Source organism: Hyperolius riggenbachi, chromosome 3 (assembly GCF_040937935.1).
Source record: "Hyperolius riggenbachi isolate aHypRig1 chromosome 3, aHypRig1.pri, whole genome shotgun sequence".
NCBI lineage: Eukaryota > Metazoa > Chordata > Amphibia > Anura > Hyperoliidae > Hyperolius > Hyperolius riggenbachi.
This window is the reverse complement of record NC_090648.1, coordinates 305,176,001-305,195,360: the sequence shown is the minus strand read 5'-3', so window position 1 is coordinate 305,195,360 and position 19,360 is coordinate 305,176,001. Positions and strand designations below refer to the sequence as shown.

At 44.0% G+C, this 19,360-nt stretch overlaps 1 protein-coding gene across 11 annotated transcripts in view; it reads left to right on the top strand.

The window, feature by feature from the left end:
• NAV3 (neuron navigator 3) overlaps positions 1-19,360 on the top strand; it is an 805,693-nt gene that overhangs the window by 502,934 nt on the left and 283,399 nt on the right. For all 11 annotated transcript variants that reach the window (XM_068276636.1, XM_068276638.1, XM_068276633.1 and 8 more), the window contains one exon: positions 9,630-9,702. In XM_068276636.1, the coding sequence (XP_068132737.1) occupies positions 9,630-9,702 (73 nt within the window). The remainder of the gene's footprint in view (positions 1-9,629; positions 9,703-19,360) is intronic.

Genomic DNA, 19,360 nt, shown 5'->3' with positions numbered 1-19,360 from the left:
AATCAGGGAGTGTAATTAGAGTACTGCTTCACACTGACACACCAAACTCATTGTGTAACGCACCGCAAACAGCTGTTTGTGTAGTTACGGCTGTGCTGGACGGGTGCGCACCATGACATGCACTCTGCAGGTGATGGTGGCTGGTGATGGTGGCTTTCCAGCCGATGACATGCACTCTGCAGGTGATGGTGGCTTTCCAGCCCATATGGTCGCCGGGCCGAGGTAGATGAATGACAGAACAGTGACTGTCCAGCTGATCAAATTTGGTCTGTCCACAATGAAGCAACGACCTTATTATCGTTGGTGTGCCCCCCCGACACACTCATATAGCCGTTGGTCATTGCTTCATTGTGATACGCAAGCCCCTTCGCCGCGGCAAGGTAATGATCATGAAGGGGAATTGGCACATGTACATGCCTTTTGTTTTGTTGTTGCAGCTGCAGTGCAGCCAGAACAATTAGGCAGGCATGTACACGCACCAGAAAAATCATTATAGTGGCCGCTGCTAGCAGCGGCCTTAAAAATTTTAAATTCAGGAATCCACCTGGAGTCCTGGACCCTGTTGGTGGTGGCGGAGAAGGTAGTCAACCGGCCTGCGGGTAGAGATGCTGTGTGGGGACTGACTTAGTTTCGGGCAGGCCTGAGCGTGCTTTCCAGACCATGCATCCATGGTCAAATGGACCCTTGACTTAATGCTGTGTGCCAGAGATGTCACCACTTGCCTTTCAACATCACGGTACAGTTTAGGTATCGCCTTTTTTGAGAAAAAATTGCAGCCTGGTATCTTCCACTGCGGTGTTTGGCTTTGCTTTTGTGTGCTGCTTTTCCTCAGGGGGTCATCCCATTGCAGTTTGTGCTTTGTAATCATGTGCCTTCGTAAGGTAGTTGTTCCTACATGGATCTTGGTCTTTCCACGGCTCAATTTTCGGTGGCAGAGAGTACAGATGGCATTGCTCTCATCTGAGGCAGACACACAAAAAATTTCCACACCGCTGAGCCCTGGGGTGATGGCACTTTGGTGGTGGCGGCCGACTGTGTGTTAAGTGGGGTGCCAGAATCAGAGCAGGAGGAGGAAGATATGTCACGCTTCCATGTGGAAGCTGAGAAAGATGAGGTGTTCTATGTTAAATAGTCAACTACGTCCTGACAATATTGGGGGTTGATGTACCTTCTTCTGAACACTGTACTTTGGTCGAGGGCCGCACAAAATCACAACAGCACGACCTCGAACAGACCTACCAGGTGGCCTGCCTCTGCCTTTTGTTTTGTCCATATTGGGGGGGGATGAAGTGAAAGGTATGCACTGACTTGAATAATACAATGTGCAGTCACACAGGTGCAGTTAACAGGTATGCATGGAGTGGTATATCACACTGCGTGCACTCACGTAGGTGGGTGGGTGCACTGAACACAACAGAGAGGTATATGCAGTGATGGGTATTACAAATGTGCACCTGTCACACACACACGTACCGTGAACAGGTACAGTGACTGGTGGTATTGAATATCACACTTTGTTTGCTCACGTAGGTAGGTGGGTGCACTGTGAACAACAGGTAAGTATATGCAGTGATGGGTATTACAATGTGCACCTGTCACACACACAGGTAGTCACTGAATGTGCTGGGCCTGGCAGTAGCACACACAGTAGGAATTACCAAGGCTGTCTATGCAACACAAGTGTCTGTGGGACACACACACACACACACACACACACAAAGATCACAAGAACAAGATTAGCTCTCAAAAGAGCTGTTGAGGGGTGCTTTTTTAGCAATAAGAATCAGCAAGGAGCAAGCTAAGAAGCCTACAAGAGCCTAACTAAGCTTTCCCTATAGGTCTCTGCACAGCAGCTCTCCCTTCTCTAATTACTGCTGGCAAACGAGTGAGTCCAATGCCTTTTATAAGGGGGGGAGTGGCTCCAAGAGGGAGTGTGGCCTGATTGGCTACAATGTACCTGCTGACTGTGATGTAGAGGGTCAAAGTTGACCCTAATGATGCACTATGGGGGTGAATCGAACTTCCGGAAAAGTTCCCGGTTCTCCGCGAACGCGAACCACCGAAAATCGCCGGCAACCGTTCGCCGGTGAACAGTTTGGGCCATCTCTAATCATTGTCATACTAGTCGGGTTTCCTTTGTTATGCTATTGTTATGCTAACTACTACGGCTCATTATATGTGTGTGTGTGTGTGTGTGTGTGTGTGTGTGTGTGTGTGTGTGTGTGTGTGTGTATATATATATATATATATATATATATAGTATACACACACACACACCCGACATCTAGATGAAAATGATTTGTAGATAGGGAGAAAAATCATATAAAAGTGCACCTGTTGTGGAAATGGATTGTGTGTCAGAGTGAGTGGAATTCTTAATGCCAATGCCTGTGGAGTTACAGCAGATCACTGCATTTCTCAACCCTCCTAAAGCAAGCTTGTCATAGTGCAGATACTGCAGATATCTGAAATGCTTGGATTACAAACACAAACATAAACCGTGCCCAGCTCAGCAGTTGAAAATGTTTTATATTAGAATTTACAAGGAAGAATGTCATGTAAGACACGGTAACAATGTAAGGGTTTGATTAGCCAAAGCCCAGGGCAAGATCTGTCTAATCTGTGCCATGGGAAAGCCGGCTGTAGAAGCAAGGGCTTGCTTGGTGCCAGCCCACACTCAGCTTACTGACACACAAGCATCAATTCCTGTGCTGCTTCCTATGGAGGACAGTCTGCAGGTATGCCCTGTCACCCGCTCATCACAGATACCCACAGTGTGTATGAACCTACTTAACTGATCTTTACAGATGAGATCATGCTTGTAAAGATACATGCTTCCTTTGAAAGCAAGTAAAGCTGACGATTGTAAAGCAAACATTGCAGCTGTATATACGTATTGAGGATGTCATAAACTTCTAGGGAGGATTAATTATGCCCCTGCAAAATTAAGGCAATCCATTACTAAAATGAAGTCATAGCAGTGCTATAAACTAGCAGCTTAGAGTGCATTTCCTATCTCACACAGGCAGAACGTAATTTGCATTATGTGTTTTTTGGACATGGAGAAGCTGTCATAGGAAATTGTTTTCTGTTTAAAGGAGGCAAAAGTGTACCATTGACATAGCTCCCAACTGTCCCTCATTTGGAGGGACAGTCCCTCTTTAGGAGTCCTGTCCCTCTTTCCTCCTCATTTGTCCCTCTTTCAGGACTGATGTGCAGATCTATGTAAATATATGTATTGCTCTACTAAAAATGTGTTTTATTGACTCTAAACTTTATTCCCATCCCTTATTGATATATTACTAATTTTAAAATGTTAATATGAAGGAAAGTGAACCAGGATATAAATGACCAGTGTGGTTTGAATTATAAAACAACATATTTTTCTTATGAAATCTTTATGGTATGCATGACTAGGGGTGTGCTGGGGGCGTGATCAGGGGTGTGGCAGGGGCATGGCTTAAGTGTCCCTCTTTCTCATCTCAAAAAGTTGGAAGGTATGCATTGAAAGGACCACTCTAGTGAAAAAAGTAAGCAGTTAGAATCTGACAGAACCGACAGGTTTTGGAGTAGCCCATCTCCTCATGGGGGATGCTCAGGGTTTTCTTTGATTTCAGAAGCATTTACTGAACGGCCGTTTGTAAGTCTAACTGCCAAAATAGTGTGCAGGTGAGAAGGGAGTCTGGCTGGTATCTTACTGTTTTGGCAGTTAAACTGTTGTTCAGGAAATGCTTTTGAAAACAAAGAAAACCCAGAGAATCCCCCATGAGGAGATGGGCTAGTCCAAAATATGTTCTTTCAAATTTTAACTGCTTACTTTTTTCGTTGGAGTGATCCTGTAACGTAGACATTAGATAAATGCCTGATTGTACTTAAAATACTTAGATTAGTTTATGCCTGTCTCATGTGTGTGACTCACTGTAAGAACTACAAGGTCACTAGCATATTTCCTAATGCATAGTTCCATGTAATGAATAAAATAAAATGTGTCTGACTTTAAAAGTAGCCTCTGATCTAATATATAATAATAATAAAATATACAGAGTGCAGGCTGACAAGCTCCTTTGGTTGCTTTGTAGATACTATATTTATGCCGAAGCAATGACTAGCAGCAGTGGGTTTTTATCAGTGGCGTAGCTAAGGAGCTGTGGGCCCCGATGCAAGTTTTACATGGGGTCCCCCAAGCACTCTTTACATGACAATTGATACGGTGCACCAAAACCTGCCAATGACAACTACAGTGTCAGAGGTGCAAGAAGGGGATGGAGAACAGTGTGTTAATGATTACCACTATCCAAAGTATCTATAGAAGTGATTATTATGAGCACAGGACCAATAAAGAGCTAATACTGTGGTTGAGGGAGGGACCTTTGGGGCCCCTCTGGCCCAAGGGCCCCGATGCGGTCGCTACCTCTGCACCCCCTATTGCTACGCCCCTGGTTTTTATCAAACCCAGGGCAAGGTAAATTGAAACAAAACTGTTGCAAAAGTTTAGCAGATGCCCCAGTAAAGGATTCGGATTGGTTGCTCTAAGCAGTTGCACCCCTTTTGCATCAGTTTTGCTCTAATTTTCCTTGCACTGGTCTTGGTAACTCTGACACAATTAGCTGAGTTTTTCCTCATGAAATCACAAGACAAAGTGCTGAAATGCAGCAGTGAATAGAAACCATCTATTCAGTGTTTGTCAGCATTACCTCAGCGATGTGATGCTAATTACATGCTTGCATGAGAATTATTAATCCCAGTAGCTTGAGTTGTAAAGCAGTATTGATCATTCACTGGGTCCAGCAAGCTGCTGTGGCCAAGCAAGGATGCTAAGCTTTCCACTACAGTTGCAGTAAATGGGAACTGCAGGAGTGTATTTCTAAATAGCTATCAGGTTTGATTGTATCTGTCTAACAGAGTAACCAAGCAGCTCGTGGTGACCCAAAACCACAAGGAAAGTATAGGGGACTAAAAGAGACCGAAAAGCCCTCCTACCTAAAAGAAATGCTTAGTGTGGTTTGCCTTCTTAAAACAGTAAGCATTTGTGATAATTTGGGTCCAGTCAAAAATGGCGCATATGAAAAATGGCGCACGGTGATGCAGCTGGTTTTTTTTGCCGCTTATCGTTATTTAACAATAAGCTATAAACTTTATTAAACATTATTTAATGTTTAGCTATAAAACGTTATCAGACAGATGACAGAGGCTACAAATATAAATGCCAGGGCTCTGCCACTGAAAGTACTTTCTTACCCTGTGCATGATGCTCCAGGTTGGTGGCTGGCTGGCAGTGCCCGCTGTCTAGTGGTGCTGGAAGTGGTCAGGCAGCCGATCCCGTGTGGGTGACCCAGCTCACTGCTGCCTGTGTGGTATTCCGGCTCCTGCTGCTGCGCTCTCCTCCTGCCAGCATCATCCCCGCGCTGTGCCAACCATCATCATCCCAGGATCTGCTTTTCCTAGACTGCGGAGGTGACAGGGCTAACGTGTCCACTCTCCACCGGTCCACTCCCCTCTCTTCTCTCCTGCTGCTTATTTTGAAACTTGAGAAGCCACCACATATGAGGAAATTGTGTCAGTCACGTTGGGTTAATTAATGTTAAAGACAGTACAATGATAATTAGCTATATGCCACTTAACTATTTAACCTTTCAATTAGTTTTCAGCTGTGCCCCATAATTAAACATTGATATTGCTAAGTAACGTTAAGGCTATGTTTTCAATGCGGCGCCATTTTTAAACATCGGCACTATGCGCCATTTTTCTCTGACCTCGATAATTCAGCTTTAAGTGAACATCTGTGGTATCCATAAATCACTGCTACTGAATATGCAAATTATCTCTTGTATCTATTGTATCTGTCTAGTTATCTTTAACATAAATATAGACAGATAACCATTTTATGATATTTCCTGTACAGATAATGAGACTTTGTACCACTGACTATTTTTTTCCAACATAGTCTTTATTTTTCTTGCTGTAGGCACCATTAGGTGTTTATGAATACATGTATTCATCCCATGTCTGTACGGGACATTTAAATAGCATAATTATTTCATTTTACAGCACGTCTCCTACGTGTGACTGTAGCTTGATTTATTACTCAGAGACTTGTACATACATAGTTGGGGTTGAGTCTGCAAAGTGAATTCCTGCTGATTGGGGAGTCTCACAGCAATTTTTGCTGCTTGGAAACCACTTGGAAGCTGTCAGAATTTGTAGTAGGTTCTTGTGATGGTAGATGTTGACGTGAGGGTAAATGGTCTAATGCATGAATTAGGAAGTCCTATCAGGGGATTCTAACACAGTCACAGGCGAGGGACTTGGCCATTGGAATCAGCAAAGATTTGTTGCCTGGTGAAAGACATCTAACTCTTGCTAGCTGCTATTAGACACCTAGTTTTTAAAGAGTCATTGTAGAATAAGGGTGCACTGTTGATTGTACAGCCTCTTCCTGGCTAAGGGAAGTAGAAAATAACATGGCAGGACTGTTCCCTGTATACCGTGCAGCTCTCGACTGTTTCCCTGATGCTTCCTAACTGTTTTACGACATACATTTCCAAAGCTTTTGAAATACATAGAAAGCCTACACATAGACACAAGGCAGTACAAGCCTACAGCCATTCATTCTTGAGACATATAAGAGTGAAGACAAAAGTACCTATTCAGTTTTATGTTCTAGACATGGTTTGCTGAAAGGTCATAAAACCCATGTTGTAAGGCGAGTACAGTTATGGTGTTACCCACTATTTTCAATGACTATTTTGTGACAAATGTTTAGTTAGATGTTTGTGGTCTTGCTAGTGTGCTTATACTATCAAAAATAGAGAGAGTACTGTATGAGATAATCAGCTTATTACTACTGTTATTGAAAAAATATATCCATATATATATATGCATAAATATGTATAGTACAACACATATTATTAAGCCACTTTTTGGTGTCATTTGGTTTAAGGATGTATTTGCTCGATTCTTATTGCTTGTTTAGTTTATTTCATTTAAAAATGTGTATACAGCCTTTATTACTCTTGAACTAAAACAAAAGCGGAATGTTTAGCTGGTTAAAGGTGAAGCCTGTAACCAGGGCCGCCAACAGAAATTTTTTGCGGCCCCTCGCCTAATCAGACCTGCCCTTCTTGCCCCCCGTAGTGGATACCTTAGTGGAAAATTAAAAATGGTGGAAGCAGGCATGTTTAGTAGGCTCTCCTCATGCCCACCGCCCCCCCCCCCCACCCGTTCTCCTTCACTCAGTAACGACCCCCCGAACTTCCAGGTAAGGATGGTCTCAGCTTATACATTCACGCAGCCGAGAGGGAGTGCTCTGTGCAGGTGCACTACATAGTTGTGACGTCACAACTGCCTTCACAGAATGCTCCCTCCTGGCTGTATGAATGCCTACAATGATACACTTTGCCAGGCAGTACCTGCACAGTAAACTGTGACCACCCTGACCCAGTGGACCCGGAAGTAGTCCGGGGGGTCGCTACCAATACAGGGGGACCGGGGGGGGGGGGTGGTGGGCATGAGGCGAGCTCACTAAACACGCTTTCTCCCCTGTTTTTCATTTTATTTTCCACTAATGCCAGTGCATGAGGAGGGGGGCGGGCTTCTCACTCTAGTGTTTGTTGCCCTCCGCGATCAATGGCCCTGCCTGTAACATTAACGTGATTATGTGCTATGGAGCCTGGCTGTAGACCTGCTCCTTTAAAGGATAACTCAACTGGAGCGATATGGAGGCTGCCATGTTTATTTCCTTTCAAACAATGCAAATGGCCTGGCTGCCTTGCTGATCCTTTGCCTCTAATACTTTTAGTCCTACACCCTAAACAAGCATGCAGATCAGATATTTGACTTCAGATTCACAGTAGATAATGAGTGTAAACTGCAATGGGGACTGGACATATTAAAGGAGTACTGTAATGAAAAAAAAGAGAGTTTAACTTACCTGGGGCTTCTACCGCCCCCCGCAGAAGTCCTGTGCCCGCTCTGGGACAAAACAATGCTCCGGTCCACCGTTATGGCTCGCCTCAGGTTTTTGCAACTTTAATGTCGCAAGTCACTGCACCTTCTTTAAGATGTCTTGCTGTTGGCCTAAAAAAAGGTTTTTAATTTTGTATCAGTATGTGCTAACTTTAGTGAGCTCAAATTGTGCTTTCTTGCAGACATGGCAGCAACTGTACACCTCTTGGTGTATTCCACCATTTGGGGAAACACAACCTTAAAGCACACCTGAAGTGAAATGAATATGGAGGCTGACGTACTTATTTCCCTTTAATGGATACACATTACCTGGCTGTCCTGCTGATCCTTTGTCTCTAATACTTTTATCCATTGACCCTGAACAACCATGCAGATCAGATGTTTTGATCTAAATTCTACTTGTTTCAGGTGTGTGATTCAGACAATAGTGCAACCAAAGATATCAGCAGGATGCCAGGCAACTGGTATTGTTTAAAATGAAATATGGCAACCTCCATATCTCTCCCACTTCAGGTGTACTTTAAAGGGACCCTGAGCAGTGGTTAAAAAAAATGAAATCTGGACTTACCTAGGGCTTCCTCCAGCCCCCCTGTAGCCCGTGAGGTCCCCGGCATCCTCTTCTTCCCTTTCCTTGTCCCGCTGGTGGATCCAGTAATCTGGCGACTGCGGCTGGTGCGCACCCTGCATGTTATCAAGCCGGTGACGTAAGAGTCCTGTGCATGCACAGTTCAGTCTTCAGAGAGTGCATGCGCAGGACCGGCTTAATGACACAGCGGGTACACGCATGGGCGACGTCAGCTGAAGTGGCCGGATTACCAGAGCCACCAGCGGGACCAGGAAAGGGAGGAAGAGGATGCCGGGGGACCTACCGGGTGACGGTGGGGGTGGGGTGGGTTGGAGGAAGCCCCAAGTAAGTCCCAATTTCATTTTTAAGTCACTGCTCAGGGTCCATTTAATTTCTCATTTTCGCATGTCTAGCTTAAGTCTAGCTTTTGTGCAGGCAATGTTACATGTATATTAGTAGTTATTCTCACCCATAGAGGTATATCAGAATCATACATATCTGTTCATACTCCAAATACAGAGATACCGGACTACCTCTCAGCTGGTAAATAGGTGATGGCAATGAGTGCAAAACAAAGGAGTTAGCTGTAATATTGGCTTAATTATCCTCAATTGACATAATGATCATAATGGCAGTTTTATTCTATGCAAGCAGAGTTCCACTTTGAATGCCACTCAATGGTATTCCAAAATGTAAACATAATTAGCATAAACTTTGCTCTGACACACTTCTCACACAGAGTCATTCACTACAGCCAATTCAGCAAGATGGTCTACATGTGTTATAGACACACACTGCATCTAAGGATGCTTTCATAGACTCCTCATGCTGAAGAAAAGTACGTTTCACACTAAGTGGGTGGATTGCTGCTCTGCCGGCATGCCATGCTGGATTTGTCCTTTATGAATTGTTTTACACGTCCTAGAGCTGACAATAAAAGCTTTATTGGATTTTCCCAATTAGCATTGACCGTGCCTGCTTAATACTAGCAATTGTGGCCATGAATGTGAAGTATTAATTCCTTCCCCTGCATATATTTCAGCCTGGCACATTGTGTAGAGGGAAGCCAAGTGACTTGTTATTTGTCTTCATGTTGCAGACTGAGAATGTTGATATCTGTCTGAACTTTCTGGCAGCGCGAGGAGTTAATGTGCAAGGCCTCTCAGCAGAAGGTAAGACAATCCGCTATACACCAGCATGTTCTCCTGGCTCACTACCTTCTCCATTCTAATATGAAAAACAGATCATCTACATTTCTGAGCACTAATATTCATCATTTGAAGTGGTCTAGCTTATCTTTCTTGAAACCTAGGCTGCCTGCAAGATCCATAATTGAATTTGTTTTGGGATCTAGACATACATAACTATAAAAGTAATAGACCTCACATAACCTATGAAGTCCTATGTTTCTTGATTGAACTATCATGTGGTAGTATATCCAAAAACACACATAGCTTAGGATTTTCTAATATACTATTATCAATGTGATATGAAGGGAAAAAAACACTATATGATTATATAAAACGGTCAATATGGTCTATATGCTCCACAAGAGAAAGGGCTTCAAAATAAAATTGGGACGACAAAGGACCCTGTGCAAGAGTCCCAAGGTGCGCTGCTGTTCCTAGGAATGAGTCTTTTCCTCATAAAACCGTATTCAAAAATCAGCCAAGCGCTTTCTTTGCATACTGTATAGCCGCTCTCCTTATACACAATGCACCAATCCACTACACCTCCACCCGGGTCACCCCATGTGATCCGAACTCACCGGCTGAGGTGGGCCATTTGTTACAGTGGCCTTGCACGCCTCTGGAGTATTATCAGGCTCCCCTCACCCTCAAGCTTTCCTCTTCTTCTACAACCATCAGACCAGATCTCTTCAATAATCACCAGCATAGGTTTCCACAGATATATACCTCAATGACAATAAGACGCCTTCATTGCGCAGCTTATTTAAAACCAATAAAATAGAAAAATAAAATAGAAAAAAACCGAGAGCCCAATATGGTGTATCATGTTAAAGACAATTGGTAAGTGGTTTAGTGAGAGAATTTATACTCACAAACATGGGTTACCATTCAGGCAACCACTCAATAGGCAGGTGAGGAGATTAGACCTGTCCTCACTCAGGATTAAGAAATCGCTCTCTGTAGTAAAGAAACAAGAAAGGGGGTAGCACTCCCCTCCACCAGGAGTGGACACAGAGTATTTGTATGTAGAACAGAGGCACCAGCAGGATAAAAGTCAATAACCTTTTTTAAAAATTGCTTGGAGGAAGTGGTGGGCTTGCCTCCCAAAAGCAGACACGAGATCCTGTCTTCATATAAATCAATACATTTATTATACGGTACCCCAAAAACAGTGCAACGCATTTCGCAGGCCCAGCCTGCTTCATCAGGCAATAAAAGTGGGGACAAAACAGAATTTCATCAATAGCAGGTGTAGCGCCTCAGGGTTAGGCGCTACACCTGCTATTGATGAAATTCTGTTTTGTCCCTACTTTTATTGCCTGATGAAGCGGGCTGGGCCTGCGAAATGCATTGCACTGTTTTTGGGGTACCGTATAATAAATGTATTGATTTATATGAAGACAGGATCTCATGTCTGCTTTTGGGAGGCAAGCCCACCACTTCCTCCAAGCAATTTTTAAAAATTTTTATTGACTTTTATCTTGCTGGCGCCTCTATTCTACATATACATATTTAAAACCAATGTACTTTATTACACTCACATTTAGGGTGGTATCAGGCTTGTGGAGTTACTAAAGGGCTAACACCCCCCCCCCCCCCCGTGCTTCCTCCTGGGCTGACCGCCGTGCTGTTGTTATCCCTGGGTGCGAGCTATCATGTGGCAGCACCGGTATGAACAGATGTCACTCTTATAGTACAAGCTTTCATAGAAATAACTATTCATACACGTTAGACAATTAATATAACATTTTACTCCTGTTGGTATTTGCAGTATTTAGAGCCTTCAGTTCTTTACACCACCAAGCATATACGTTTTAGGACTGGGGCAGATTTCCAGTTGAAATTAAAACTTTACCCTAGCATCACTGGCACGCATGCACGCACACACACACACACACACACACACACACACATCTTGATTACAAAATTACACTCTTTAATCAGGTGTTATGATCGCTGCTGCAGCGTTTACTGCTGACTGCAGTGGTATTGCAAACCAAGCAGTTCTAATGTCATTACATGCATTTGCTTGCATAGTTTGGTTTGCACTTAAACTAGTTGCTGATTCCATCTGCAGTCGCTCTGAAGGTAATGACAGTTTAATATGCTTTTGTGTAAACAAACATTGTCTGCTGCAATGGAGGGGCAATCCCTTTCCTGCAGGCTGCATATCATTGTCTGCCTTTTCCTGCTATCAGCCTGTGATTAATTACCATTCACTTGTGTGGGAATCTGCAGGTCTGCTCCCATTGGATGACCTCAGTATAAAGAACTGCTTCCTGCAATGCCTCATGGGCTACCATAGTCTCAGATTCTGTCTGTTACTCTGCTCGTGCCCCACCTCGTTCCTAGTCTGTGTGGACTGCGCTGACTCCTGCGAAGGGGTCAGCGAGTCCTCCTAGTTCTGCTCTTGTTTCTAGAAGTTGTTACTTTGCTTGTCTTGTGTCATATATTGGTTCATCGCCAATATATACGCATACTTGCACGTTTATTATTTTCCTTGTATTCGTGTTACGTTGATACATCAGTGTCGCTGATATATACGTACACGAACTGTTTATATCCTATGTTCCGTTAGTCAGCGTTCCAGCACGCTGAGATAGTTATCCTGTTCCTGGTCCTGTTTGTGGATTGCGTTCATCTCTGTGAAGAGATAGCGAATCCTTCTGAGTCCTGTTCCCTGTATTACTCCAGTCTTAGTCAGAGTTCCTGCTTATGTCATATATCGGTTCATTGCCGATATATACATATGTTAGTCAGACGTTGCAAATAGTTTCATTGATAGCTGTAATTGTAATACGCTAGGAAATCATACTTATTGTATATTTATCTGTGTTACGTTCATCTATCTTGATCCTGCTATTTCCTGACTATCCTGTCCTGTCTTTGTGAGGCACGCCATTGCTGCAAACGCATTGGCTACGTCATTCCAGTCTGTTTTATTGTGGACGCTTGCTGTCACTAAGTAGTGGCTAGTTAAGCAAGCGTTCATTCTGTCTACCTGTCCTGATCTCCTCAGTCCTGGTTTATGCGCTCAGCGCTACTTTGCGCTGAGACGTTATTACGAAAGTGTTGTTTGTGGCTGTTCGGATCTGCACCGGCTCTGTGCACCACAATCTCCTATTGGAGTCAGTCCTCTCCTCCACTAAACTGGGGATATCCTGATTCCTTGTGCTGGTGTGTGTACCTCCTTCACGTCAGCTTATGTGTTGCATGCTGACTGTGGAGATTACACCTCCAAGCTTAACATTATGGTAGCCCCATTACCAATTCCCATTGTGGGGGGGTTCCCAGCAAAAATTACACTGTTTGTTATGGTTCCTGTTCCTTTAAGAAATTTGAGAAACTCAATTCTGAAACAGAAAATGAGTTTTTTTCTGAATGTACCAGGTTCCTGGCCAATCCCGAGCTCCAGGCTACTCCTGTTTCAACGTGGGCCCCCCAGCTAGTTTATGTTTTATTTAAGGGAAGATTGTTTCAGTGGGCCTACGATGTCTTGGATCATACCAATTTAAAAGAGAGACCACTGGAATTTCTAGCGTTTGTGATCCATAACTGGCTGCGCAAAACCGATTTGCCTAGCCCTTTTGATAAGCTCCTGGCAGCTTGTCAATCAGCTGCTCCTTCTACTGCCTACAAAAATAATCAGCAAGCAGATAATTGTTCTGATAACTTTTCTTCTGCTAAGGCAGCAGGGTCTAAAGCCAAACGTAAACGCTCCAAAAGAAAAGCGTTACAATCAGCGGAGTCGTTGCCCTTGGCGACTGCGCATCAGATCTGTAATGAGACTCCGCCAGTAGCAGATAATGAAATTCAGTCACCATTCAGGGGAGTCAAATGGACCTATGAAACTACTAATGAACTTTCATTGCTAGCCAGGGAAAATAAAAGTTCTTGTTTAAATGAATTATCTGAATATGATTATGAAGATATATTACAGAGTATTGAACAGATCAATTTATTCGTGCAGCAAGGGAAATTTGCATACACTACAGTTCAACACTTGCTACAGGTATTGGAGATCCTTAGGAATAAGAAATCGGCCAATCACCTGCTAAATAACCCAATGTATGTTTCTGCCACTAACACATTTGCAAACTATGATCAGCTGGAATGCTCAGCTGTTAAATATGCATGGGATCCTCCATTTGAGAAAGGAGAGATGGAAGCCCTGGTCTATGAATGGAAGAAAGATGCAAGTTCATTTTGTCAGTTTTACAGTGCAAAAAGTGAATTAGTATTGAATGCATGCATTAAGTCTGCCTATAACCTAATAAAAACTGGTGTGTGTGGGTATGACTTTGTGGCTCCATTGATCGATGTGTGGAAGATGATTTTGGACGATTTTTATGCGATTCAATCACTTGATACCAGCGAAGACACACTGTCAATTGGAGACTGTCCCACTTCTCCAGTTACTGAGTCCCTGCCATGTCTTGTGAATGTTCCTGTAACTCCACCCTGTACCATGGATAACTCAGTGTTACTTCCCAGAAAAACAGAAGCCACTGATACTTTCTTAACTTTGCCCTGCACAAATTTCTCAGCAGAGAATCCAGAGGTCCTGCTGACTTCTGAGTCCAGCCTAGCCAGTACTCATGAGTCTTTGTTCAGTGAAACAGACATTAGCAAATCTTTGCCTGCCTCTGCAAACACTTCTGTAGAATTTACCTGTGTTAATAAAGTTCAACTCCTGGCTGATCCAGCAGATGCCAATAGATGCACTACATTAGTTTCTGAGTCCCAGCAATCCTGTCTAGAAACTTCAGAACCCCAGCATCTGAATTTTCCAATTTTACAATTGAATAGTGCTTCAGATGCACAAACTTTGTGTCTTGATCTTCCTGTCTCTACACCTCGCTCTAGTTTCGTGAATAGCTCAGAGCATCTGCTATGTGAACCTGAAATCGTAGAATTATTACCTTGTTCAGAAAATGTTCCAGTAAATTTGCCCTGTACCATGAATTGTGCAGTAGATCTCTCCAATGAAACTCAGGTCACAGAATCATTATGCTGTCCAGCAGGTGCTTCCATGGTTTTGCCCTGCAATATGGACTGTTCAGTGATCCTGTCCAGTGAAGCTGTGGTCGCAGAGTCTTATGCTTCACCCAGTACTTTGGATACTTCAAACCCTCTAGCAGAGGAGTCTGAGGCACTGCTTACCTCAGTTGGTGTTGCAGTAATATTCACTTGTCTAGCAGCTGTTTTGGAATTACAGTCTGCTCTAATAAAACTTGATGAATTTCTGCCCAGCAAAGCAGAAGCCATTGAAATATTGTCCTCGTCAGCAAGTGTGTTAGATACCTTGCCCTGTACACAGTCTGATTTAACCAATATTGTTGAGTCCCTCTCCAGTGTTGTAACAGCCGAGGAACTCCAGCCCTGTCCTCTGAATGTTTCAGAAGTCTTGCCCTGTAACATGGATAATTCGGACTCGCTGGAAAAAATAGTAGAAATCTCAGAATTTCAGTCCAGGTTAATGAGTGTTTCTGAAACCCAGCCCTGTATCCTGGAAAATTCTGGTTTTCTGCCCGGTGTGGCAGTAGTTCCAGAGTCCCCTTCCTGTCCAGTGAGTTTCTCAGTTTTGCCTAGTTCAGTGGGGATTGCTGCAATATTGACTTATTTTGCAGCCCTTCATAAGCTCCAATCCAGTGTATTTGATGAGTCTCTGTCTAGTCCAGAAGAAGCTATGGGAACCCTGTCTAGTTCAGTGCATACATCAGAAGATTTGCCCTGTCTTGTAAATGCCCCTGAACATGATTTGTTAATAACCCTGCTGGAATCAGCGACATCTAAGTCTGATCCTGCAGTTTTTAGTGAGAATCCAGTAACTGTGAAGTCTAGTCATGATGAATTTTTTTTGCCCAGTTCTGGTTTCGGTCCTGTCTTGACTGACTTTGAGGTTCGCAGTTCCTTGACATGCCCAGAGGTTTCTCTTGTGCCAGTGTGCCCAGATGTGCTTCGTATGCCAGAGTGCCCAGATGTGTCTGTGTTAGCGTGCTCACGTTCTTCCCTAGTGGAGACATGTTCTGATGTTGCCGGTTGGCCTGCATGCCCGGAGATGGTTCTGGTCCCTAAAAGCCCTGATCTTGATGTTTGTCCTTGTGACCCTGACTCTGGAGTTGCCCTGGGTTCCATAGGGGTTCTTGATAGTTCTCCATGTGAGCCTAAGGGGCGTTCTGACCTGTGGGGATCTCTTTGGAGCTTCCAAGTGTTCTGGGAGATCTCTGAGGAAACTTGTCCTGGTACCTTGGACTGGTTCAACAGTGGCTTTTGTGTTGGTAAGGACAGTTCCGGTGGGCATTGCAAAGGCTTTGGCGTTTTTGGACAGTCCTTGGAAGGCGGTGGGTATCGCTCAGAGAGTTTCTTGGGGTTGTTTTCTGGAAGTCGTGGTTCTGATGGGTGTCACACTGAGGCTTGTAGTGCTGACGAGCATGGTTCGGTAGGTTCTGGTTCCAATTGGTCTAGTTTTGGTGAGACTGATTCGGGAATTTGGTTTTGTCGGGCTGATCCGACCTTCATGAATTTTCAGTCAGATCAGTTTGCTGGATTTCCCACTTCTGATTTTTTGGTTTGGGTGGTTCAGGAGAAATATGTCAGTTTTTATAGGCGTCCAGAGGCCGCGTTTAAGGGAGGGGGTACTGTTATGATCGCTGCTGCAGCGTTTACTGCTGACTGCAGTGGTATTGCAAACCAAGCAGTTCTAATGTCATTACATGCATTTGCTTGCATAGTTTGGTTTGCACTTAAACTAGTTGCTGATTCCATCTGCAGTCGCTCTGAAGTTAATGACAGTTTAATATGCTTTTGTGTAAACAAACATTGTCTGCTGCAATGGAGGGGCAATCCCTTTCCTGCAGGCTGCATATCATTGTCTGCCTTTTCCTGCTATCAGCCTGTGATTAATTACCATTCACTTGTGTGGGAATCTGCAGGTCTGCTCCCATTGGATGACCTCAGTATAAAGAACTGCTTCCTGCAATGCCTCATGGGCTACCATAGTCTCAGATTCTGTCTGTTACTCTGCTCGTGCCCCACCTCGTTCCTAGTCCGTGTGGACTGCACTGACTCCTGCGAAGGGGTCAGCGAGTCCTCCTAGTTCTGCTCTTGTTTCTAGAAGTTGTTACTTTGCTTGTCTTGTGTCATATATTGGTTCATCGCCAATATATACGCATACTTGCACGTTTATTATTTTCCTTGTATTCGTGTTACGTTGATACATCAGTGTCGCTGATATATACGTACACGAACTGTTTATATCCTATGTTCCGTTAGTCAACGTTCCAGCACGCTGAGCTAGTTATCCTGTTCCTGGTCCTGTTTGTGGATTGCGTTCATCTCTGCGAAGAGATAGCGAATCCTTCTGAGTCCTGTTCCCTGTATTACTCCAGTCTTAGTCAGAGTTCCTGCTTATGTCATATATCGGTTCATTGCCGATATATACATATGTTAGTCAGACGTTGCAAATAGTTTCATTGATAGCTGTAATTGTAATACGCTAGGAAATCATACTTATTGTATATTTATCTGTGTTACGTTCATCTATCTTGATCCTGCTATTTCCTGACTATCCTGTCCTGTCTTTGTGAGGCACGCCATTGCTGCAAACGCATTGGCTACCTCATTCCAGTCTGTTTTATTGTGGACGCTTGCTGTCACTAAGTAGTGGCTAGTTAAGCAAGCGTTCATTCTGTCTACCTGTCCTGATCTCCTCAGTCCTGGTTTATGCGCTCAGCGCTACTTTGCGCTGAGACGTTATTACGAAAGTGTTGTTTGTGGCTGTTCGGATCTGCACCGGCTCTGTGCACCACAATCTCCTATTGGAGTCAGTCCTCTCCTCCACTAAACTGGGGATATCCTGATTCCTTGTGCTGGTGTGTGTACCTCCTTCACGTCAGCTTATGTGTTGCATGCTGACTGTGGAGATTACACCTCCAAGCTTAACATCAGGGGATCCTCCTACAGTGCCCCCCTCTTGTGAGACATGGTATTGTAATACTTCAAACTATTTCAAGAGCTCTGCCCAGTTATTTCGGATCCATCTGAAAATGGCGCCTGAGAATAATGGCGCATGGTGTTGCCGCTAATCCGTTTGCCGCTTATTGCTATTTAACGTTAAAGCCTTATTGTTATTTAGCATTAAAGCCTTATCGTTATTTAGCGTTAACACACAGAACCCTCTCTGTACCTATCCCTAACCCCTAAACCCCCCTGGTGGTGCCTAACCCTAACCACCCCCTGGTGGTGCCTAACCCTAACCACCCCCTGGTGGTGCCTAACCCTAACCACCACCTGGTGGTGCCTAACCCTAAGACCCTCCTGGTGGTGCCTAACCCTAAGACCCCCCTGGTGGTGCCTAACCCTAAGACCCCCCTGGTGGTGCCTAACCCTAAGACTCCCCTGGTGGTGCCTAACCCTAAGACCCCCCTGGTGGTGCCTAACCCTAAGACCCCCCTGGTGGTGCCTAACCCTAAGACTCCCCCCCCCCCCCCCCCCGGTTGGTGCCTAACCCTAACCACCCCCCTGGTGGTGCCTAACCCTAACCACCCCCCTGGTGGTGCCTAACCCTAAGACCCCCCTGGTGGTGCCTAATCCTAACCAACCCCTGGTGGTGCCTAACCCTAACCAACCCCTGGTGGTGCCTAACCCTAACCTTGACAGTGTTACATTAAATCCATTCACCGTTTTGCAGTTAAATAACGTCTGCAGTTTGGCTTATGAAGGGCGCTATTGATAAATAACGTTACTGTGGGCAATAACGTCTGCTGTTTGGCAAATGAACGGCACTATTGATAAATAACATTAGTGTGTGCTGTTTTTCTTCTTTTTTTCCCTGTGCGCCATTATTATGCAGTACTTACGATAAATAGCGATAAGCGTATCTTTTTAATGCGGCGCCATTTTTATGCATAGGCGCTGTGCGCCATTATTCACTGATCCGGTTATTTCATTTTACACACAGCCCTGTTCACCTCAAATTGATAATGCAATCTGCATGGTTTAAATATACATGTTCCAATCTGTCACAAATCGGGTAAAAATGAAACTGAGCATGTTGTGATTAAAGTACATGACCATAGTTTTTGTTCAGTAAAAACAGCCTGTCACATGTAACAGTAGCTTCATAAGTATAGTAAAAAGGGATTGTGGTCCTTAAAGTTGCTAAATAAAGTAATTGTGGAAGTATTTTAGTATTTAATTACTGTATTACATTCCGGTCATATGGTTATTTGGGTGGCACAAGTGGTTGTGGTTGCAGCCCCCTTTTTGCAGAGTATTCTCCCAATGTTATGACACATGTAGGCTACCAGCCTGCATGAGTGACAAGAGGTTCATATGGTGGGGTGGCACACTTCAAAGGGAATACATGTATATGTAGCCTACCCCTTGGGAGCAAGACTAAAGTGCAAGCGGGCTGTAGAGAGGTGCAACGGGGGTCCACAGACATATGATGAACGGGCGTGGCATTCTCATTGTTTACGTGACATCCTGAGTTTACTATAGCCAGAGGTTTACTTTATTAGAGTTTACTATAACGAGACTGTGTGTGTGCGTCTGTGTGTGTATATATATATATATATATATATATATATATATATATATATATATATATATATATATATACATATATATATATGTG